The sequence below is a fragment of the Carassius carassius genome, chromosome 44 (genome assembly GCF_963082965.1).
Source record: "Carassius carassius chromosome 44, fCarCar2.1, whole genome shotgun sequence".
In the NCBI taxonomy this organism is placed as follows: Eukaryota; Metazoa; Chordata; class Actinopteri; order Cypriniformes; family Cyprinidae; genus Carassius; species Carassius carassius.
In genome coordinates this window covers 26685888-26710207 of record NC_081798.1, presented here as the reverse complement: position 1 = coordinate 26710207, position 24320 = coordinate 26685888, and the positions used below count along the sequence as shown (strand labels likewise).

At 39.0% G+C, this 24320-nt stretch overlaps 2 protein-coding genes across 2 annotated transcripts in view; one reads left to right on the top strand and one right to left on the bottom strand.

Moving 5' to 3' along the window:
- LOC132126443 (synapsin-2-like) overlaps positions 1 to 24320 on the bottom strand; it is a 209553-nt gene that overhangs the window by 120367 nt on the left and 64866 nt on the right. The window contains exons 3-5 of the mRNA XM_059537690.1: positions 20885 to 20976; positions 15740 to 15896; positions 15420 to 15509 (exon numbers count right to left, since the gene is read on the bottom strand). Of these exons, the coding sequence (XP_059393673.1) occupies positions 15420 to 15509; positions 15740 to 15896; positions 20885 to 20976 (339 nt within the window). The remainder of the gene's footprint in view (positions 1 to 15419; positions 15510 to 15739; positions 15897 to 20884; positions 20977 to 24320) is intronic.
- Positions 12302 to 14639, top strand: LOC132126421 (metalloproteinase inhibitor 3-like). Its single transcript, XM_059537668.1, has 5 exons — positions 12302 to 12555; positions 12895 to 12971; positions 13101 to 13197; positions 13750 to 13868; positions 14266 to 14639. The coding sequence occupies exons 1-5, from the start codon at positions 12432 to 12434 to the stop codon at positions 14422 to 14424; spliced, it is 576 nt and encodes a 191-aa protein (XP_059393651.1). The 5' UTR covers positions 12302 to 12431; the 3' UTR covers positions 14425 to 14639.

The following is a 24320-nucleotide window of genomic DNA, read 5'->3' as shown; positions in this document are numbered from 1 at the left end:
GATATATACAGAGTTAGTGTCAGCAATTCATAATGGTGCAAGTGAATGAATTCCAAAAAGTACAGGAAAGAAAGTGGGAGAATAGTTCTGTGGTGGAATGAAAAGTGTGTCATAGCAGTTAGAAGGAAAATGTGCTGAAAATTGCTGAAGAGAGCTCACAACTGGCAAAACATGATCATTTATAAGAACTCTGGCAGAAACTGGGAAAAATAATAAGGGAAGTAAGAGATTATTGGAGACTGTTTTGTGAAGGAACTGGGAAAGTTGAGGAAGTGTGGAGTATGTTTAAAAAGATTAGTGGAATTAGTAGAGAATATAACTATCCAGTGTAAGGTATTTGGGAAATAAAGGAAAATAAATAAAAGAACAAATTACCCATTAGATGTTCCATTATAATTTCCAGAACTAAAGCAAGCATTTAAAAACACTGAGGCTCCAACCCATGGACAAGACGGAATTAGCTACATTTACATTAAGTAATTTAGCAGACGCTTTTATCTAAAGCGACTTACAAATGAGGACAATGGAAGCAATCAAAATCAACAAAAGAGCAATGATATACAAGTGCTATAACAAGTCTCAGTTAGCTTAAATGCAGTACACGTAGCAAGTGCTTTTAAGTAATATAATAAAACAAAAGAAAACAGAATAGAAAAAGAATACAGCAAGCTAGTGTTCGATCTTTTTTTGTTAATTTTATAATAAATGAAAAGAAAACAGACAGAATATAAAAAAATTAGAAAGATTTTAAAGAATAGAATTAGAATAGTGAGTGCTAAAGTTAGAAGGTCAAAAAAGACATACAGTATGTTTTAAGCCAATTCTTGAACATGGCTAAGGACTTGGATTGAGTTGGGGAGGTCATTCCACCATGAGGAAACATTTCCCTCCGTAAAATTGACTTTGCTTCTATGGGATGGCACAATCAAGTGAGGCTTTCTTGCAGGACGCAATATTCTAGAGGGCACATAAGTCTGAAGTAATGAATTTAGGTAAAGGGATGCAGAGCCAGTGGTGGCTTTGTAGGCAAACATCAATGTCTTGAATTTTAATGCGTGCAGCTATTGGTAGCCAGTGCAATTTGATAAACAGAGGTTTGACGTGTATTCTTTTCAGCTCATTAAAATTTAATCTTGCAGCCGCGTTCTGGATTAATTGTAAAGGTTTGATATAACTGGCTGGAAGACCTGCCAAGAGGGCATTGCAATAGTCCAGCCTGGACAGATCAAGAGCTTGAACAAGGAGTTGTGCAGCATGATCCGAAAGAAAGGGCTTGATCTTCTTGATGTTAAATAAAGCAAATCTGCAGGATCGGACAGTTTTAGCAATGAGGTCTGAGAAAGTCAGCTGATCATCAATCATAACTCCAAGGATTCTAGCTGTTTTTGAAGGAGTTATGGTTGATGTGCCTAACTTGATGGTGAAATTGTGATGAAACAATGGGTTTGCTGGAATCACAAGCAGTTCTGTCTTGGCAAGGTTGAGTTGAAAGTGATGGTCCATCATCCAGCAAGAAATGTCTGTTAGACAAGCTGAGATGCGAATAGCTATCGTCGGATCATCAGGATGGAATTAGAGGTAGTTAACCGTGTCAAAAGCAGCGGACAGATCATGCAAGATAAGTATTGAAGATGTGGATTCTGCTTTTGCCAGTCTTAGTGCTTCAACAACTGAGAGCAAGGCAGTCTCAGTTGAATGTCCACTTCTGAAGCCAGATTGATTGCTGTCAAGGAGGTTGTTCTGTGTGAGAAATGCAGAGACTTGGTTGAACACAGCTCGTTCAAATGTTTTTGCAATGAAAGGAAGAAGGGAAACTAGTCTGCAGTTCTCTAAAAGAAATTAGTTGAGGGTGGGTTAAGTAGTGGAGTTATATGAGCCTGTCTAAATGTTGAGGGAAAAACACTAGTTTGGAGAGATATGTTAAAGGGATATTTCACCCAAAAATCAATATTATGTCATTAATAACTCACCTTCATGTCGTTCCAAACACGTGAGACCCCCGTTTATCTTCAGAACACAGTTTAAGATATTTTAGATTTAGTCCGAGAGCTCTCAGTCCCTCCATTGAAGCTGTGTGTACGGTCTACTGTCCATGTCCAGAAAGGTAAGAAAAACATCATCAAAGTAGTCCATGTGACATCAGAGGGTCGGTTAGAATATTTTGAAACATCGAAAATACATTTTGGTCCAAAAATAGCAAAAACTACGACTTTGTTCAGCATTGTCTTCTCTTCCGTGTCTGTTGTGAGAGAGTTCAAAACAAAGCAGTTTGTGATATCTGGTTCGCAAACGAATCATTCGATGTAACCGGATCTTTTTGAACCAGTTCACCAAATCGAACTAAATTGTTTTAAACGGTTCGCGTCTACAATACGCATTAATCCACAAATGACTTAAGCTGTTAAATTTTTTAATGTGGCTAACACTCCCTCTGAGTTCAAACAAACCAATATCCCGGAGTAATTCATTTACTCAAACAGTACACTGACTGAACTGCTGTGAAGAGAGAACTGAAGATGAACACCGAGCCGAGCCAGATAACGTACAACAGACTGACTCGGAAAGTTAATAGTTTTGGTTGGATCATTGCACATTTATTGCAGGAGATGGAACTAAATGATTACAGAGGGATTCCGATGGTCATTTTGTACAAATTACACCTTTATGAATTTAACCACAACCAAAAAGTGCAAGTAAGTAAGTAAGTAAGTAAGCTTTATTTCTATAGCACTTTTCACAGACAATGGAGTCACAAAGTGCTTCACAGAGTTAAAAATATACACATAACATAAATGCACATACAATACAAAATTACACATATACAGTATATGTGCCACAATAAAAAAGAAAACATAAAACTAGTTAAAAGCTTGTCTAAAAAGATGTGTCTTTAGGTGCTTTTTAAAAATTTCTACAGAGTCCAAAGCTCTCAAGTCTAATGGAAGAGCGTTCCAGAGCCTTGGAGCCACCACGCAAAAAGCGCGGTCACCTCTCGTTTTTAAACGTGTTCTAGGAACAGTTAAAAGATCTTGACCCGAAGACCTCAAAGAACGGCCTGAAGTGTAGGCATGAAGTATATCCTGGATATACGCCGGAGCTTGATTATGCAAGGCTCTAAAAGTAATGGTTAAAATTTTAAATTGCACTCTAAAACTAACTGGAAGCCAGTGAAGAGCCTTGAGTATAGGTTTAATGTGAGATCTTCTTTTGGTCTTTGTTAAAAGTCTAGCAGCAGCATTCTGAACTACTTGCAATTTGTCCATGGAGGAATTGTTTAAACAAGTGTACAATACATTGCAGTAGTCAAGACGAGATGAAATAAAAGCATGAACAAGCATCTCCATCTCATTATTAGAAACTACAGATCTGATTTTAGCGATATTCCTGAGATGGAAAAAACAGGAACGAACCACAGATTTAACATGACTGTTAAAACACATAGATCTATCAAAAATGACACCTAGGTTTCGCACAGCATTACATTCTGAGGGTGATAGAGCCCCAATGGCCAGTTTAATCTTGGGAAAAATGTTGTCAGGAGCAAAAATCAGCACCTCAGTTTTATCTTGGTTTAGCTGCAAAAAATTGTCTGCCATCCAATTGTTGATGGAGGCTAGGCAGTTATGCAACAAGGACAGTTTGTCTAGTCTATCAGAGTTAAAAGAAAAATATAATTGAATATCATCTGCATAGCAGTGATATGATATTTCTCCAAAGCTACTAATAATCTTCCCAAGAGGAAGCATATACAGGCTGAACAACAGAGGGCCAAGCACAGACCCTTGGGGCACACCACAGGACAAAGGAGCAGAATCTGACATATATTTCCCTACGGACACCGAAAAACTCCTGTCGGAGAGATAGGAGGAAAACCAATCCAGAGCTGACCCAGTAATTCCCACAGTTTTTTTCAGTCTATCTATCAGAGTGCAGTGATCGACAGTGTCAAACGCTGCACTGAGGTCTAAGAGAACCAGCACAGAGCATTTACCCCCATCAGCAGCCATCAAAATATCATTTGAGACCCTAAGAAGGGCTGTTTCAGTTGAGTGTTTTTTTCGAAACCCAGACTGAAATTTGTCAAAGATATTGTGCGCATTTAAAACATTATTCAGCTGGTTCGCCACAACCTTTTCTAAAATTTTAGAAATAAATGGCAATTTGGAAATAGGCCTATAATTTTTAAAAGTAGCTGCATCAAGATTGTTCTTTTTCAAGATAGGCTGAACAACAGCATGTTTAAAACAATTAGGTACCTTGCCCAATTGAAGAGACAAATTTAAAATTGAGACCAAACATGGGCCAAGATGATTCATGGATTTTAAAAACAGAGATGCGGGTAAGATATCTACCGGGCTTTGTGAAGGTCTCATCGTGCCCACTAATTTAATTATTTCTTTCAGCGTAATGGGGCAGAAAGAGTCCAGTATTGAAGGTCTTTGATAATCAGTTAGACCTATATGATGGTTTGCTGATGGAACCAAGCTTGCTCTAACAGCTCTAACCTTATCCACAAAGTGAGACAAAAAGTGGTTGCAGTCACCATTTGAAAACACAGGGACAATACATGAGCCAGGAGAAACAATATTATTAATAGTTTCAAAAAGAGCCTTAGGTTTTTTCTTACATGCAGATATCAAATTAGTAAAATAAGAGGCTCTAGCCTCTTTAATCATTTCATGCAAGTTAATAAAAAGATCTTTAAGATACACGCGATGGACTTGTAGCTGAGTCGCTTTCCATAAGCGCTCGGTTTTCCGGCAAACACGTCTTAAACTACGAATGGCTTCATTCATCCACGGTGATGTATTAACGGCTGCTATTTCTCTAGTTTTAAAAGGTGCCACTTTGTCCAACAGCAGGGTACAGTGATCATTAAAAGCCTGTGCACAGGTGTCTACATCGGTTGAAATAAGAACAGAGCTTGAATCAAAAGCGGCAGAAAATTTCTCAATAGTACGCTGAGTGATCAATCGTGAGCAGGTCTCTCGTTTAACAGGGAGAGGATCCTCATCACAAACAAGTTCAAATAAAATGCATTTGTGGTCACTAACAAATACATCTTCAATACTGATGTTATTAATATTAACGCCATGAGAAAAGACAAGATCGAGCGTATGCCCTTTGCTGTGCGTAGGGCCAGAGACATGCTGAATGAAATTAAACGATTCAGTAATATTTACAAATTCAGACGCAGTTTTACACAAAGGATCATCTACATGTATATTAAAATCGCCAGCAATAATCACTCTGTCAAGCTTAATAACAGATGATAGGAAGTCAGAAAACTCAGTAAGAAAAGTAGACACTGGTCCAGGTGGCCGGTAAACCACGATGCAGTAAACTGAATTAGAGCGACCAACCTTAGTCATCTGTAGTTCAAACGAAGAGTACGCGTCAGCTCTCATTGACTGGCAGATAAAACGCTTTTTAAAAACCACAGCAAGGCCTCCACCCCGACCAGTGAGTCTTGGCGAGCTAATAAATTCACAGTCCATCGGGCAAAGCTCATTCAGGTGATAATATTCCATATCCCGTTGCCAAGTCTCCGTAAGCAACAAGAAGTCCATGGCTTTGGACGTAAATAAATCGCTGAGTAGGAGAGATTTGTTTGCAATTGAACGCGCATTTATAAGGCCCATCCTGAGCGGTGCAGGAACAACCGAAGCAGTACAACAGGCTCACGTCAGCGACCTCAGATGCTCCGAGCACACACCGCGTCCAGATGCGACGACGAAACTTCTCCGGCACCCTGGAACCAGAACCACAGGGACACCAGGGAAAACCGAAAGAAGGCATGAAGGTCTGGAGTCATAGTTGAAAATCCTCAATTTGAAAAGTTTTTTCAAATGAGTCTGTCTCCCTGCCCTTTTTCCTCGCTTTCTCCTCCGTTTAATTGTAGATCGTATTAGGCCCTCTCCATGTCGCGTGCAGTCAGATCCAGTCGGACGCGCGAATGGGGCTGCGTCAATACCATTCCAGATAACGTTATATCCATTATATCCGTTGCTGCGCTCCACCAAGGAAGATCGGATTAGCAGCAGTGTTTGGCGATCATACACCCATGCAGTAGACACAACTTTTGTTGACAAACTTAGTAGTAGTATGGCACAAAAAACAAACAAAATAACTCGGGACAAACATCCAGCCGCGGAGGCAAAGCCAAACACAGGCGCCATCGAACCGGATGATAGTTCTTTTTTTTTGCAAAAAGTGTCTCTCTCTTTCAGGAATGCAGCAAGCTCTGGGGAAGTGAACTGGGGCCCATTATCACTTACCAGAGTGGTCAGGTTACCGTGTCTACTAAAGACAGAGGTAAGAAATGCAGTCACCTGTTTTGTTGCAACAGACAAAGTAAAGGCTACCTTGGGCCCTTTACTATAATAGCAGTGAGTGTCATAGCATAATAGTAGTATTTCTTCTTGGCTCTCAACGGAGGCGGACGCATTTCTTCCCTCTCCTCCCTGCCTTCCCTGCTTCGCCTGCTCTCTCGTCTCGTCTAATACATCTGAGAGACTCTCTCTTCACTGCTCTCCTAAACTGAAATTATGGATTTGATCAACTGGTCTCTCAATTCATTTGACACCATCTTCTCGACGAGAAGCTTGGGTTCGGGGGAACCTGACTGCCCTGCGGGAACCTTCACAGCTGGCTACACGATGGACGCGTTGGAGAGCTGGCGGGTCGTGAGTCTGGCGGCTCTTTCCGTGGAGGACATTGAAGATATCTACATATTTGAAACCATGATCACAGGTCTTCTGCTGATTGGACTAGGCTTTGCCCTGGGTTATCGAAACATTAAGAAAACGGGAACAGCAGTCCAAAGCCTCACAAGGCTGCCCATTATGATTGAAGCAGTGGGCAGAGTTGAAAATTAGAAATTGGAGAAAATGGATGGATTTGGAGACCAGAATGGACAAAAAGAGTGACCGTGAAATTGGAATTGTTTATTCGACCAAACAATTGGTATCTTATCTTCAGAATCAGAATCAGAAAGAGCTTTATTGCCAAGTATGCTTGCGCATACAAGGAATTTGTTTTAGTGACATAAGCTTCCAGTACACAGAAACAACAACACACAGACCAAAAAAAAAAAAAAAGGCTAATAAATAAGTAAATAATTAGTGCCTCTGTAGAAGGTGTACATGATGGGGGGTGGGGCTCTGGCTCTTCTCAGTTTGCGGAGGAGGTAGAGATGCTGCTGTGATTTATTGGCCAGTGCTGCGGTATTGTCGGTCCAGGAGAGGTCCTCTGTGAAGTGCACACCCAGGAACTTGGTGCTGCTCACTCTCTCCACAGTCGCACCGTTGATGGTCAGAGGAGCATGCTGAGTGTGTGCTCTCCTGAAGTCAACAGCAGTCTTCTTCACGTTCAGAGAGAGATTGTTGTCACTGCACCACCCTGCCAGGTGGCTCACCTCACTCCTGTAGTTTGTGTCATCTTTGTTGCTAATGAGACCCACGTGTCATCCGCAAACTTAATAAAGAGGTTGGAGCTGTGTGACGTTGTGCAGTCGTGGGTCAGCAGAGTGAAGAGGAGGGGCCTGCTATTCTATCCCTCAGAGAGGGATGAACACCTCACAAAAAGAAAAAGGGCCTGCTGTTTTTTCCCGCTGGAGAGTACACCCTTTGCTGCTATAACTTCAGGGGACCCCTCGCTACTTAAATTAAAGAGGGGCCTGCTATTTTCTTCCTCCTTTTAAAGGGAAGAACACACCTCTGCTAGCCAGTAGCTGCATTAAGAATATCTCAATAACATTGTCTTTCTCTTTTGCAGAAATGCAACAAGGATGGTTTAGGGGGGTTCAGGCAGTAATACCTCTCATTATGTTTGGGGGGTTGATTTTTAAGCTCTTGTATGTTCAGGTAATTCTGGGAGCAATAACCCTCATAAGGAATCATACCACCAAAAATAAATTGTGTTCAATAACTCTTGAACTTGCAAAGTGGACCTGTCTGAAATCGAGCAGAGTGTTAGTTCAGTCAGGCCACGGAGGCATAGGCTGCGACCAGCTGATGCGGTCAGCTGTCAAATAGCTCCAATCACTACCATTCTTCTGTTAGACACGGGGCATATATATGTGGCAGTACTGCTTGGTAAGAATGCTCAAATGGCTCGCAACCCTCCCTCCCCAATATAAGTATGAACATATTACAGCACAACTTCTGGTTGTTGTCTCTTTGTTTCAGATCACTAAGGCTTCCAAGTCCCAGTTGGGATGGACCTCACGGCTGAGAGACACTCATCCTCATAATCACGCTACAGAATAGACGTCCCATTGCCACATCTACACGATTACCACTGATTGCTTTTAAAGACATTTATTAAGTTTCTTAATTGCCATATATTTCCAAGCTGATGGTTCTGGGGGGTTAAAGTTTAAGCTCTTGTATGTTCAATGAATTTAGGAGCAAAAACCTCCATAAGGTACCATACCACCAAAGATAAAATGTGTTCAATAAACTCAAGTAACTTGCTAAAGTGGTCCTGTCTGAAATAAACTTTAATAACTGTCATGAACAAGCAGGGGTGTGTTTCCCGTACAACGATGTAACTCCCTGATTAACCACCATAGTACGGTGCATTGTTGTGGAAATGGACGAGCGCAGTCTCATGGTTACCCCCGGCCTGCGAGGGGCGATGGGGGTATGTGACGAGTGGGGCGGTGCCGAGAGCCGTGGGAATGGAGCGAGGCCGGTGGAGTGATTTGGAGATGAGCGACACCTGCGCCACTCAACAGTCTTGAGTCCCACGGAGGAGATCAGAAGGATACAAAAGAGGAGCGATGACAGTGAAGGACGAGAGAGGTCCAGGCCTGGGTTTTAGTTTGTGTTTGGTTTTTGTTTTTGCGTGGTAGTCGTCCGTGAGGGGCTGTTGCGCTGTTTTGTGTTTATTTTGTTATTAAAGCTTTGGTTCCCGCCTCCTTCTTCCTGCGATCATTAAGTTTGTATACTGTTACAGCCTCAAAAAATAAATTATGCTGGCTATGGATATGAACAAAGCCCAGAAGAAGTCAGGAATAAGTGGAGGGACTTTCCAAGTGTGAAAAAAGGGAGGGCTGTGGCAGGTAAGAGGGAATCAAACAAGACTGATGAGGCATCACTTCAGTTCCTCATCTCCCTACAGAGGAAGAGAAAGTTTTGGCCATCCTGGGGCCTGTTGCAATGGAAGGATCCTTGGAGGTATAGATACATGTGCATCAACCAGGCCTTTGCCTTCAAAGTTCAGGCCTCCAACATCAGGCCCCCTCCTGCCTGGTCCTCTAACATCAGGCCCTCTCCAGTCTGGCCCTCCAACATCAGGCCCCCTCCTGCCTGGTCCTCTAACATCAGGCCCTTTCCACCCTGGGCCTCTAACATCAGGGTTCACATCTTCAGAAGCCAATAAGAAGAAATAACACTTTAAATTCCGTTGTTAGCTACTCTGCATTATTATGCTGTTGGAAATTGAAGGAGGTGGTGGGTGATGGCCAGATGGGTGGGTGATGGAAGCACTCTTTGTGATGACTCTTTTGTATGAGCCACTTCTGCAGTTTGCCAGGTGGCTGAAGAGGGTGCATGACTTTGGTGATGGCTGCTGGGAGACAGCATATGGGCCTCTTCGCCCATAGCTCCTGACACCTGTGCAGCATCCATCCATCACTGCAGTTTAAACCATTTATTTAATCTGACATAATTTCTGTTAAATATTTGGTTTATTTGCTGATTTGCACTAAATGAACACTTGAAAAAATGCACCAGCTGTGGTGCAATCAATGATGTTGAAACAGCAAACTAACAACGAGCTATGCCTTTAACCACAGGTGAATAGCTGTCGTTCCAACGAAGTTTACGATGCAGTTTGCGAATGTTCGTTTGAACCATGGTTTTGGGAAACACCGAATCGTTAAACTACATTGGTAATGACAGAACTTGTGTTGCTCATTATTCTTTCTTACTCTTCTCACTTACTTCCTATGTATATATCTAACTCAAGAAGCTTGAGTGACATTTATTAGTGCATCAATATAAGGACATCACATATGCAGTATACATGCCAAGGGTAGCAAGTACATTGGGTCCATACTGGTCACCGTAATTTTGCCAAGTAAGACATGTACCTGGATCAACATCTTTTGATGATCCTGGATCAACATTATTGTCCAAAAATATAGACTTAACCCAATCCCTACCCCTAAACCTAACCATACCCATAATTTATTCCTTAAATCAGTTGGAAATGATAGCTGATTAATAAGGGCGTAGAAGCACCTAACCCTGATTTTAAGTCTAAAACAGATATTTCCTGAAAAGTTATATCTCAATTTTGATTGGTTGATTGGAATGTTGTTCCAGAATCAACAAGGATGTTGATCCAGGAACATGTTCTACTTGGTGAAATCACGCTCACCAGTCCATACTAGGGGTGGTCCCAAAGCCAAGTACCTTATTCGGAAAGGCACGGATAATGGCTTAAAAAATGAATAACAAATAATTCTGCCTGACTATTCGGCTGTGGCTGCAGCACAGTCTGGTGTTTGCTAGATAACACTTGATCCAGGGGATCAGCGCAATATTTTATACAAACCTCATGATAGTCACGTGATAATGAGTGTGTGAAGTTAATATATTAATATTAATAATATTAATATCAACTAAAATAATACATCATTTGTTCTACTATTTGTGAATGTGGTGGGAATATGTGTATATTACATTATGTACTTTTTTCAAATTATTATTATTTTTAGCAACATGAATTCATTTTTGAAATTTTAATTAATACATATTTTTAAATAGACTCATCTATAACATTAAAATATTTAGTCAAAACTAAATGTATATATAATACATATTTTATGTATAATGAATACATATAACAAAACAAAATACATATTGTGTTTGTTTGTCTGTTTGTTTTCAGAATCGTGGGAGAATCATAGCATAAAAATACATAGGTTAACACATCTGACATCTACAGAGCACCCCCCCCCCCAAAACAGCTTTCATTATTTACATTCATTATTGAATGTCTTTGACAGAAATGTAGCCTACTGTACTGTTTCAGACATAAAGATTATGCTACATGATGAGCTTCTCTGTCTGCATCAGCAGCTGCATAAAAGCTGGTTTAAGTATTCTGATTTGATTGTGTTTTTAATGTTTTTCAAAGTTTTAATCGAGATTGCAATCTTTTAATGATTAAATGTGCATACATATGAGCCTATAGCCTATGTATATATGTGTGTATACGTTGTACTAGACCTCAAAAGTAACTTGGGCGGCCCCCTATGCAGTTTAGAAATATGGAAATTGATTTAAGTAATTTCCAGGAAATGCATGGAAAAATGGAAAGACAACACTGCTATTTTATTTGCGCTTATTTCATTGAGTTTACGCTTATTTTCGTAATCATTATGTTGTCACTCCGTAAGAGGGAGATTTACAAACCTGGTGTTAAGAATGAACGTGAACTTCAAAACTTATCCTGGAGAAGGGAGCACTGAACACTGCAGTGACCCTTGTGTAGATTTACAGAGTAAAAAAGTATTGCTTGACAGCTTTCATTTGGCGTATATTTGCATACTTTTACCATCTGATCAGTCTCAGCATGCTTTTATTTGTGTGTCGCTACAGGTTTGCGTCAATAAACTTCAATTAAAATACTACTGGTCTGCGCTCTGGAAATCCTGCTAAACTTTAATTACTTAAACTAGAATCAAACCTGAAACTAGGCTGTATAATACAAAATACAAATATGTTCACGAAATATATTTTGTTTTTATACAGCCTAGTTTCAGTTTTGATTGACCATAACCATAACCTGTAGCGACCATAAGGTTCCCATTTGTTTTTTTGGGAACCAAACGAACGTTCTAGGAACGTTCCCTGTATGTTATTTTTAGGTTTAATTTAATAACCTTAGGAGAATGTTCTGGGAACGTTCCCTGTAGGTTATATTTTTATGACATTAAGGGATTGTTCCAGAATGTAAAATTGTTAGCTTCTATAGAAACCAATAATAATAATAAAAAAAATTGTCTAAATTATTAATGAAAATAATAAAAACTAAACCCAATTTATGGCAAAATTGAAAACGATATAAAAATAAAACTAATAAATGAAGCCAAACTAAAATAATAATTGTTTAAATGCAGTTGCTCTAGACGGTTGTACTCGTTTAATATGATTTTTAATATGGTTTATACTATGATGCAAACAGCCCTGGCTCTGCCCATCAGCACGTTCATGCAGATGCAGACGTCACGTTCAGTGAGAGGTGTGTAGCAAAGTTACGAACGCCATAAATTGGGACAGCCCACGTAGAGCCGCTGTGACGCAATCACACTTCAAATGCGAACTTCGAGGAGCGCCGCCGCTAAAGCAAGCCGTGTCTGCTTCAGAGCCTGAGTATTTAGTTTAGTCTTGCACTGTGAGAGTGAGAGTGAGAGCATGTCTGCTGCTGTGACTCTAGCGCTGCTGTTCTTCTTGTCTGTGGCACTGAACGAACAGGTGACCGAGGGATGCAGATGTTTACCGAGACACCCTCAACAGCATTTCTGCGCGTCTGATATAGGTACGTCAAACACATGCAGCTAATCAAACACGAACTCACATCTGTAGATTGCATGCTGCTTAAAGATGTTAATCTCGGTTCATTCACAGTAGTTCAGTGACTTGAATTATTGAACACATTAGGAAAGTACGATGATTGCACTTTAAATATTTATAAATTATATATGACATTATTTAATTTAAGCAGTTTTATTTATTTATTTATTTTTTTCAGTAACAAGATCTCTTGTGTAGTGTGATATTATTTAAAAGGACAGCTCAAACACAAATGAAAATTCTGTCATCATTTATTCACCCATGTCATTTCATACCTGTATGACTTTTTTTTTTTACCAATTAGTGATTCGAGGTAAAGTCGTTGGAAAGGTGAACAGCACTATCCCTGAATTAACTGCATACAATATCCAGACTGTTGAGGTGAGAAAATGTAATTTACTTGACATAATTTTCCAATACAATCTTTTTTTAACAAGAAATGTGTGTGTGTGTGTGTGTGTGTGTGTGTGTGTCAATTTTTGTTTTTTTATACTTTTTTTTTTAATCCAGACATTTAAGCAACCAGACATGAAGAGAATTCAGGTCATCTACACCTCTCAAACTTCATGTGGCATCAATCTGCAAAACGACGAGTATCTGCTGTCAGGTAAAATCATTTATTATCTCTAGACAGAGTTTGAGTCGAAACTGAACACCCTGATTCCTGATGATGGTTGTTAACATCAGTCGAGGCTGAAATATGCTACACACATTATTTCCAGATTTTTTGCCCAATTTACAGTCTAAATAAAACCTTATGTGATTTGACAGATTTCACAGAAAATCACATTGTGTATTTAATTATTTAACTTTAGCTTCAGACTCATATTTCATCCAGTCTGAGAATATCACAGTTTGATAATATTTCAGATACTTTTAAAGCACATATAATTTTCACTTATTTGGATCTATTAGCAACAAGACACATTTCTGCATGTGCTTTTGGGGTTTGGAATGAGTGACCAAAGACAAAGAAAAATCTAATATTATCCAGAACCTCAAACCTAAAAACAATAATGAATCTCAATAGAACATGAGGGTTCAATTAGTGAGGATATCTTTAGGTACAAAAATAGTTGTGCATATTCAGTAAGATGAACTTTAACTGTATAATTGAGATGCATAAGGGATAAAATAATGTTTGTTTTTTCCTCCCAAGGACATGTCAAGGACGGCAGGGTACTTGTTGATTTATGTAACCTTGTGAAGCCTTGGAAAGAACTCTCCCGAGCTCAAAAGTTGTACCTCAGCAAGTATCAGAGCGGCTGTGTCTGTGAGGTAATAAAATCAAACTTTTACAATAATTCACCATAGTTCAGTGCTGTTGAAATCCAGTGGCTTCATTTTTCACCAAATTTAAATATTGTCAAACACATCCTCAAACTCTGGCTGAAATCATTTTCAGAATATTTTATAATGATGTTTAATAATGATGTTTAATTGGTAGAAAAGGACCAAACTGTGCCGACCTTAAAAAATAAGCTTTGAACACCCAGAAGCCTCAAAAAAAAAAAAAAAAATAATAATAAAGTTGCATTTGCATACTTGCAGCCCTTCGTATTAGCTTCTGACTGTTATCATGCATTTATTGTATTTTACAAGTGTTAAAACAGTTGTTGTTGTGTTATAAGTATAGATATCAATTCAGTCATCTCTCAAACTGTGATCTCTACAGATCTCGCCCTGTACTGGAGCATCCTGTTTGACCGAGATCCTTCAGAAGAAATGTCTGATAAGAGTCAATAATTCATTCAGTCTTGATGATGAAGAGGCTCTTCAGTCTATTTGCCTGCCAGACAATAACGGCTTCTGCAGTTGGCGAAAATTTAAGTAACTGCAAATGTTCCTAAAAATTATGATCAAGTGCATCAGCCATTCGTGAGTGTGTATTTTTGCTCTTTTGTTCTCCAGAATCCGTAGAATGCTTAGAACATTTTGAAATTAATTTGAACAATTTAATAAAACTTTGCAATGCAGTCAGCAAATACATACAAAACACTGTTTTCATGGAGATATGCAATCAACCATTAAACTGTTTTGCATGTAAAAGTGTCTGTGTGTATTTCATGGGAAATGTAAGCATGTTTATATAAATATGGATGTTTTTAGTGGCAAAAGCATTCGTCCAGTATTGTTTTTCGCTTTTCTATTCTGAAGAACATTGAGATAAAAAAGGACAGTTTAATAAAAAACCTACAATAACAAACTGCAACGTTTAAGGTTCATTCCACAGAACCACGGCCACTTCAGACAGCAGGAAATGTCTACTTCACCAGAAACCACAGAAACAGCAATACTAGCTTGTTTTGCACAAGGCAGAAAGCTGATAAAGATTGTAAAGCTGCATTACAGAGGCGTTATATTGAAACACAGTGTGTATATACTGCATAGAGCTACTGAGACAGATTGGATTCTTTGAATGACAACAAATAAACTAATGGATTCTTTCAGAAAAAAAACAATCAGCATAAATATTATCTGCAATTACAGATCTTTTTTTTTAAATATACCTTTAATATTTGAAGTGCACTACAAGTGCACAGTCTGTAATATTAGAAACGTTTTTTTTTCCACAAGGGGTTATGTAAGCAGCAGCAGTTTTTTTTTTTCATCAGGACATACATTTTCAGTACTACTAATCAAAGTACATAATACACTTTACTTGCGGTACCATATAGTGTTAACATACCAATAACTAATTTATAATATAAAAAAACCAAACTGTCACATATTTTGTTCTTTATCAAAATCAATAGCTTGCCATATTTAGAGCACAAATGGATTCAAATCGAGTGAAACGAATGAAAAACAATGTTGTTTTGTTCTTACCATGTCCCTGTAGTTTGAGTAGAACGTCTGATCAACAAGAGGGAATTTATCTGCTCCCAGTCTCTTGTAGATGTTGATCAGTTGAGCAAACTGGGAGAAAACAGAGAATCAGTCTGAATGAAAATGCTGAAAGCCCTGAAAGTGTCATTTAGTAATGTCTATGCCACAATGCGGTCTGATCTGAACTAACAATTACACATTTAAAAATATCTTCATGCCTGTATATATTCAGAATCCAGAAACCTCTAGGAAGTTTTATTGCTCTTCACATTGCCTTTTTTTTTTAAGAAAAACACACAGTACAAAACATGTCTACTCACAGCCCATGGCTTGTCACAGAGGTTGTAAATGGACTCCAGTGAGTTGACGCTGGGGATCCCTGCATACTGCAAACCGATGATTATATTGCGGAAATCTTCATTCTGTGCCATGCTATAAGCGTGCTGTCGCACCAAGACAAAGTCAGGCTTGAAGGACCTGTGTAATCAATAACATATATCGAAAACATAGCAAAATTGTCAGTCTATTATCTGTTTAACATTTCAGTTGAGTAGTGTTTAATTAAGTGTGTATTGTTTTACATTATACTAAGCCAATTAAGCAAAGCCTTTACCCTTAAGAAGAAATTTACCCGCAGCCACATTGTCTGCAGTTCAAAACATTGTTCAGATGTTGTATTTTTAACACATTTATCATGTCAGTAGGATTCATTTCTTATGCATCTCAATCCAGTGCCTCTGCTGCTAGTTCCAAAATGTCAGACCTAGCAATGGAGCCTTGAACGATTGATAGCTAATGCAGTTAATAATGACGTTACTGAAGACAGAGTGGAAAGTGTGTGTCAATTTCCTCTGGAGTCTGTGTGTCTCTCAACATTGTTTGGCAGCAGCGTCTATATTAATAGCAAAACTGTAAGTTTATCTGCTTCAACAACAGTGGCGTTATTATCTTGCTAGTAAGAAATGTTTAGAATTTTTGAATTTTTTTAGCTTAAAGTATCTTAACTAGACGTTTCTGCATGGCTGTGTGTCCATAGTACTATATGTTTGTGCATTTGTAAGGGAGAAAGAGGAGGAAATGGATCATGTGGCAAAACATGGAAATGATGTGTCATTTTTACGTTGTTGTTTACTTTATTGATTTGCTTAGTAAAAGTTGTTGAGGGTTTTGTCAAGCTCTGGGCCCATGTAACCCCCCTCAATTAGGACTATTTTCTGATTAAAGAGGCAACACAAATTGGTATAAGAGTAGACATTTACATTAAAAATAATAAAGATTGTAATGAATATTGATATATGGTGCAAAATATTTCAGACACCTGTACTTGCCATTTCTTTGAATTTGATTATTTATTTTTAGTTATTTAAGCAACATTTCTAAAGTGAATCAGACATTTATCCATTATCACAAACTGTAAAGAAATTGGACTTAATTTTCCTCATCAGCAACACTAGGAAAAACAGTCTATTAAAAAGTTGCGTGATACTCTAATGTGATACTCTTAATCCGCCCACATCAATAAAAGTCAAATCAATTCTTATATTGACACACACACACACACACACACACACTCATTAAGAGTCATAGGTAATAGGAAAATCCACCCTGACATACTCATACAATCCCGCCTGCATGAGTAAACGGGCATTTCTCAGCCTGCACACCCACACTGCCATAAGTTGTATTTTGGCTTTCTGTCGAACCACATTTTGCGGGCATCATGACAGTAAATCACATCAGTTTAAATTTTAATATTATAACCTTTGTTAAACACTTGAACCATGAAACACAGTTTGCCTATGTGGACTTTTAAGTTACTGGTAACAATGTATTTTAACAAATGAGTGCAGTATGTGACCAAAATATTTTTGGTCTATTTACCTGAAAAACAAGTATAAACTACTGTTTGCAACTTTAAACTCTAAATCTTAGAGCAAAGGTTTTTAAAATTCATTTTCAGTTTGGAGCTGCCACAGAATATAGATGCAAAGCTAACACACATGAATTAAAATCAGTTTTCCTTAATGCCACGAATTACTGTTTGGTAATTTATATAAATTTTTTATTAATTTGATAACTTCAAATTTAATTACATTTAATACAACTAAATCAAACTAAAATACATCACACCACACCAACATGTTTTATCTAAATTTCAAGTAAATTGAATGACTATTAGTTGTGTAGAACTATAACAAACAACCTACAGTAACACTAGCTATGTTTCCACCCAAAGTTCCCAATTAAAATTGTATGCAAAATTGGAACATCATAAAACATTTGTAAATGAGCATTTTCATACAGTTAGTTGATGAAAACGTCTCGGGTTGCGACTTTAACTCTTGTTCCCCGATAAAGGGAACGAGAACTGCGTCGAATGACACTTTGGGGGAAGCCCCTCAGCATAGCGCCTCTGAAGCATGAATGAAACTAAGCCAATCTTAATTGGTGTTGCGTCATGACGTAATGTGTGACGGCATATGCGGAAGCATATAAAAAGGACGCCGGCACCCAACAGAGACAGCTTCTGTGATGAAGCAAGTGCTCCCAGGCAGGGGGAGGTGTGGCGAAGGGACGCAGTTCTCATTCCCTTTCTCGGGGAACAAGGGTTACAGTCGCTGGCCTCTCGGTACTGTGCCCCCTAAGGGGCCAGACCCACAGTTTCCATAGTTCGGGCCGAGGGTGAAGTATTGAGCCCTCTGTCTGTGTCAGCAGGTCCTTCCTGATGGGAAGCTCCCATGGAGGGCCGTCCAGAAGTAATATTATGTCTGAGAACCATACTCGGGCCGGCCACAATGGGGCTACCAATAATATACTGATGCCGTTGCGACAAACCCTCTCTTGAACTCCCGGGAGCAGAGCGATCGGGGGAAAAGAATACAGATGCAGCCTCGGCCACGTCTGTACCCCAGTGGGGCTGGATGTGTGAGGGAGAACCACAGTGGACAGTGAGTCGTCTCTCGAGATGCGAATAGATCCACTTCCACTGGGCCGAACCTCTGACATATTGACTCCACCACCTCGGGATGAAGTCTCCATTCCCCAGGCCTCAGCCCCTGCCTCGACAGGATGTCTGCTCCCTGATTCTGATTCCCTGGGATGTATGTTGGTCTGAGAGACAACAATATCCCCTGGGACCTAAAGAGGATCTGATGCACCAGTCTGCATAAAGGGCGAGACCTCAGACCCCCTTAATGGGTTATATAGGCCACCACTGACATATTGTCCATCCTCACAAGGATGTGATGACCCTTGAGATCAGGCAGGAAGCTCCTCAGAGCTCGGAACACCGCCAACATTTCCAGGCAGTTTCTATGCCAGGAGGAATGATGGTCCTGCCATAGACCTCTCATAAAGCGGCCGTCCATGACTGCGCCCCAGCCCGTGAGGGAGGTGTCTGTCGAGACGGCTTTCCGGCGACATGACGCTACCGGCACGGGACCTTGGGACAGAAACCAAGCTCTCTTCAACATAGATAGGGAACAAAGGCATCTGCGCGTAACCCTGATTATGCGAAATGGGTTTCCCCTCGGGGAGAACCCCTTGGTTTTCAACCACCACTGCAAGGGCCTCATGTGCAGGACACTGAATGGAATGATATTGGATACTGCTGCCATTAGACCTAACACTCTCTGGAAATGTTTTACAGTGATGGCCTGGCCTAGCTTTATCCTGGTCACCATGGCCAGGATGGATTCGATCCGTGCAGGAGACAATTGTGCCCACATCATGACCGAATCCCACACCACTCCCAGGAACGTGGTTCTCTGGGCTGGTGCCAACACGCTCTTCTTCGTGTTGAGTCTCAACCCCAGGCTCTGGATGTGGGCAAGGACAACATCTCGATACAGAACTGCCAGCTCTTGTAACTGGGCTAGAATCAGCCAGTCGTCTATATAATTGAGAACCCTGAGACCTGAAGCCTCAGCGGTGCTAGAGCTTCATCCATAGATTTTGTAAATGTGCCAGGGGAGAGAGCTAGGCCAAACAGAAAAACCTGATATTGGTATGCTTAATACTTGCTTTGTAAGCGGTTGTTCCACCCGAGTTAGCACAGGGGTGCTGGACACATGAGATAAGTGTGGTTTGTTCCACAATTTACAAAATTGTTGTGTAAATCGGGAAAGAACGGGAACACCGCTGATGAGGTTGCTCTCTGTGCTGCAGGAGACGCTCGTCCAACTTGCTTTTAATAAGCGTTTCCTGCCTCTCATGTGGCCAACTGATATTAAGACGGGCCACTGCATGAGAGACAACCTCCACCAGCTCATCATATGCGGGTACACGGGGTGGCGAGTCATCCCCAAAATCCCCGCCTTCAATGCTGAGCACGTCTACTTCCTCGGAAGCAGATAGCTCAAACACTGGGCTCTCCACTTGTGCGGAAGAAGCCGCGGGGCGGGCTTCCGCGTGAGGTGAGAGAGCATCGGAACTGGTGGATGAATCGCTAGAGTGTGCCTTGGCAGTCTCGGGATCCCCCGCCAGATCCACCTGTGAGCCCCAAGAAGAGCGTTTCCGTCCCACACCACAGGGCTCGCGAGCCTGGCCATCCTCACTGAAAATAGCCAGGTGGGAGCACAGCACACGGATTGGCAATCTATCACAATCCGCGCAAGCAGCCCCCTCGAGAGCTGCCCGCGCATGCTGCACTCCCAACAGTGCACACATATACGGAGTGTGTCCCCACCCGTAATATAACAGATGCACACACCTCATGAAACTGCTTGTGCTCGCCATGCTTATAGTGACTGTTTAGACAATACAACACCAAATAAGACAAACAAGACAGAGAGCGCTTGCTGAAGAAAAGAAAGCTGTCTCTGTTGTGTGCTGGCGTCCTTTTTATAGCTTCGGCATATGCCGTCACACATTACGTCATGACGCAACACCAATCAAGATTGGCTTAGTTTCATTCATTCTTCAGAGGCGCTACGCTGAGGGGCTTCCCCCAAAGTGTCATTCCACCTTGCAGTTCGATGTTCCCTCGAAGGGGAACAAACCATTATTTCTTGATTAACACGCGCTAAACATCACAAAGAAAATTTAAATTTGCTGCAGTAGGAGAAGGCACTGAATATGATCATTTTAGTTTACAATAAATTGCGAGCTTCAGCGCATGCAGACGAAAAACGTCATATTATCTTATTTTCGGAGTCTGCAGAAACTAGCATTTCAAATGCCTAACAACAAGATCAGTACGCTGGTTAATCAAGACACCCCATCCCATCACAAAGTCACTTGTCTTTTTTGATGTCCCTTAAGGAATTTATTTAAAAAAAAAATAAAATATTATTTCCATCCAGTGTTTTTATTTTTTATGCGATATCCCAAAATGCGCATAAAAATGGGTGGTTGGAAACATACAGAATGATGAATAAATGCTGAAAAAAACAGATAAAAGAATATAATGAACTTATATTGGGCTCACTGCTGTAATGTCTGAAGATTATTGTTGTTGAACTTACCGAACCACTTTTGTTCCATTTCTGATCACTTGCATGTCCACACTGCATACGCCATTAGCATGAGCCACAAGGTTGATTTCCGAGAACTCAGCCTGAAACAAAAAGAAAAATACAAATAAATATGTTACACATTATTTTGATGGTCGACAAACCTTCTGATGTTCATACATATTTATTTTGTTCTGTAACTTGTAGTAAACTGGAAGAGATAAACCTTTACCATTTCAGCTATACAGGCAGATACAACGATCTATCATGAAACATCAAAAGACTGCCAAAATGACATTAAATGTATAGATTGTGTTTTGCAGTGAACAGAATTCAAAAGCTTATCAGCAGTAAAAAAAACAGATTTTGCATTTAAGAACTGACATAGAAATATATGAAGCCCAGTGGGAAGGAACAATTCTGTGGATGATTTACTGATAATACGCACAGTAAAGAATACAGATGCAGCAGATAATTTTCATAATAACCAGCACAATCTACTGAGAGCAGCGCAGATTACCTCTGCTTGGATGGTAATTATTTCTCACATGGATATCTGTAAAAATAAATTTACATTCCACCTCAGTAATAAAACTCCTAGATTCAGATGGTGATTTATTCACGGTCTAAAAGCGAGTTCTGTGATCCTCCGCACCTGGGAACGTGCCGGTGACCTACCCAGTTACATGATTGTCATAAGAATAAATTCATCTTTAATAATATTCTACTTATTATTTGATTTTTTAACATCTGTTTAAAAATAGGAAAACAGACCAACTATATTAAAAAGGTTTTCTGTCTTGAACTTTATCTCTCAAAATGATGGATCCCTTTAAAATGTGGAGATTACTTTAACTTTCACGATTAGCAGAAATAAGTTTATGCAACCTCTGATTTACATAAGGCAAACATAAAGATGTTTGGTTTATATTTTTGTGTATGAAATTGTTGGCCTATATAATACATATTTTAAAATCACATTGCATACTTGTTGCTGCCATAATAATAAATTATTTCAAATGTTTGTGTGCTTTTCTTTTCTTTCTTCTTTTTTTTATTAACAGTTCCCAACTTGCTGTGGTGGAGCAGTTATGAAATATTGTTCTTGTAAATACTTCCAATCATTTATTTACAGTAATAAATGTGCATGCAAATTACAGTGAAGTGCGATTACCGTACAATAGTCGGCAGTGATCAAAAGGATTTAAACAGTTAATCTTAAATTGAATTCTTCTTGTAAACTCAAAGATGTGGATTTTGGACAGCAGTTAAATTACCACACAACCTTGGTGTTTGCCAAAAAACAGTAGGTAATTCGGCCAGGGATTATTCGGACAACAATAAAATCAATAAAATCATTGACCTTTGTAAATGTTGAAAATCTCTTACATCCCCATGAGAAACAATTACTGTCTGAATGGGGCTTAGCTCTAATTACAGCATTACAGTGTAAAAAAATAATTCTGTAGTTTTTACTAAATAATTTTGTAAAAAATACAGAAAAACTGTAAACACATTTACGGTCAAAAATTATTATAAAGCTGTAATTTACAAACAAGAAAATTTGAATGTAAACCAGTAAATTCGACAACGCACACTGCTCTGCTTTGTACCTTTAACATATTGACCACCACCAAAATAATGCAGGTGGTAAAAGAGATAGCCACATAAAGAATCAAAGCTCATCACAAGTAGCTTTGCCACAACCAGAAGTATATATTAATATATATAGAAGGTGCTCAGAGTCATTCATGCAAACACAAAACACCATCATGGTAACAAGCATGATACTTAAACAATGCAATAAACTTTCATTAAACAACATAATATGTAACATAAAGCCCAAATGTACATAACTGATAACAAAAGCTATTAAAAAACATGATTATTTAAACAAAATACTTTCAAAGATGGAGTCTCACGCAGGGAATTCAGGAAATATCAGTTTACAAATTATGTAAATTATACATTGATCTTACATTTTACTGTACAATTATATGAAATGTCTGGTTAGATATTTTACAGTTTTTCCCTGTATATAGTACAGGAACTTACTGTAAACCTACAGTTTTTTTCATAGCGTTTTTACAATTTTTTACAGTTAAAATGACACTTATTTTTTACAGTGTAGTAGACTGTTACTTTAGGGACAGTAGTCTACTATCAATCTAATGACTGGTAGTTGACGTACTGTTGTTGCAAAGCAAATGCGTGAAGTGGACTATCAAAATAAAGTGCTAATTAAATATGTTATATCTGCGTTAAAATCATGACAAGGATCTCAAATTATATAAGCTTATTTGTTGTTTACCATTTTAGTCTGCTCAGTCACAAATGAAATATTTATTAGCTTTCATTTATATATCTACTTTAATAGGCTAGTCGTTTGTGCTGCCTCTTCAAAATAGTCCATAAACATTCCTTTTTATAGTCATTGACTCTTCTGATTATTTTTTTAAGAAACATCATTAATTAAGATTACTAAATAGTAGCATGTACTGTAAATTGTCTTCAAAGGGTATTATTATCTCTTGACATTAAGGCTTGACTTTTTAAAATATGAATTATATTTTTTAAAGAAGAAATCAACTAAGTACATTTAATAAGTACATTTAAAAGTACATTTAATATTATTATATTAAACAATGAGATAATAAAAGATAACAGGAGCTCCCGTCTGTGTGCAGTTCTGTAGACCCTTCTGAACAATTTCAACGTTTTCATTATTATTCATTAGAATTTAATGAGTGTACATGAATTTAATACCTCTATTGCCACTGATATGTTTTTGACTGCATCATCTCTAGGTGTTGACAGCATTTATCAGCAATTATCCTGTTTGAGGCAGATCTCTAATGTCATAATCCATTGCATAATCAATCGGTCGTTTTGTTACACCAGTGACATTTGACTTCATTGACCTGTAAACTTGCACAACCTGTGTTTTTTTTTAATCTAAAGTGTTCCTTTAACTCTAATAGTTGTGGGCAAGTTGGGGATTGTTTATTTTTTTCGCAATGCAACACCACCTTGATTTGCTAATTATGTGTTCTGCATGATTCAGGAGGTGGAGTAATGGCCGTAATCGCATTAGTCATTTTATATAGGAACCAGTAGGTGTGTATCATGACCTGTAGCTGTTCCCTTCAATCTCATCATTGTGGGCTTGTTAACATTAATCTGTTAGGCAATGTGAGCAGTTAAATTTGAGGTTTATGCACAGACACAATAAAAGTGGCTATGGGAAGCCATTTCATATTTTTTATGCTTAATTATTGGACAGTGGTTATTCATTGGTAATATAATATCTAATTATATTGTTGCAGTCTTTCCTAGTCAATATGGTTTGCTTTACTGAGCGTTTGGCAGAAGATACATTCTGTAGGACTGAAGGAATTTAAATAAATGTTACTCTTTATAGTGATTTACTCCCAATAAATTGTGCAAT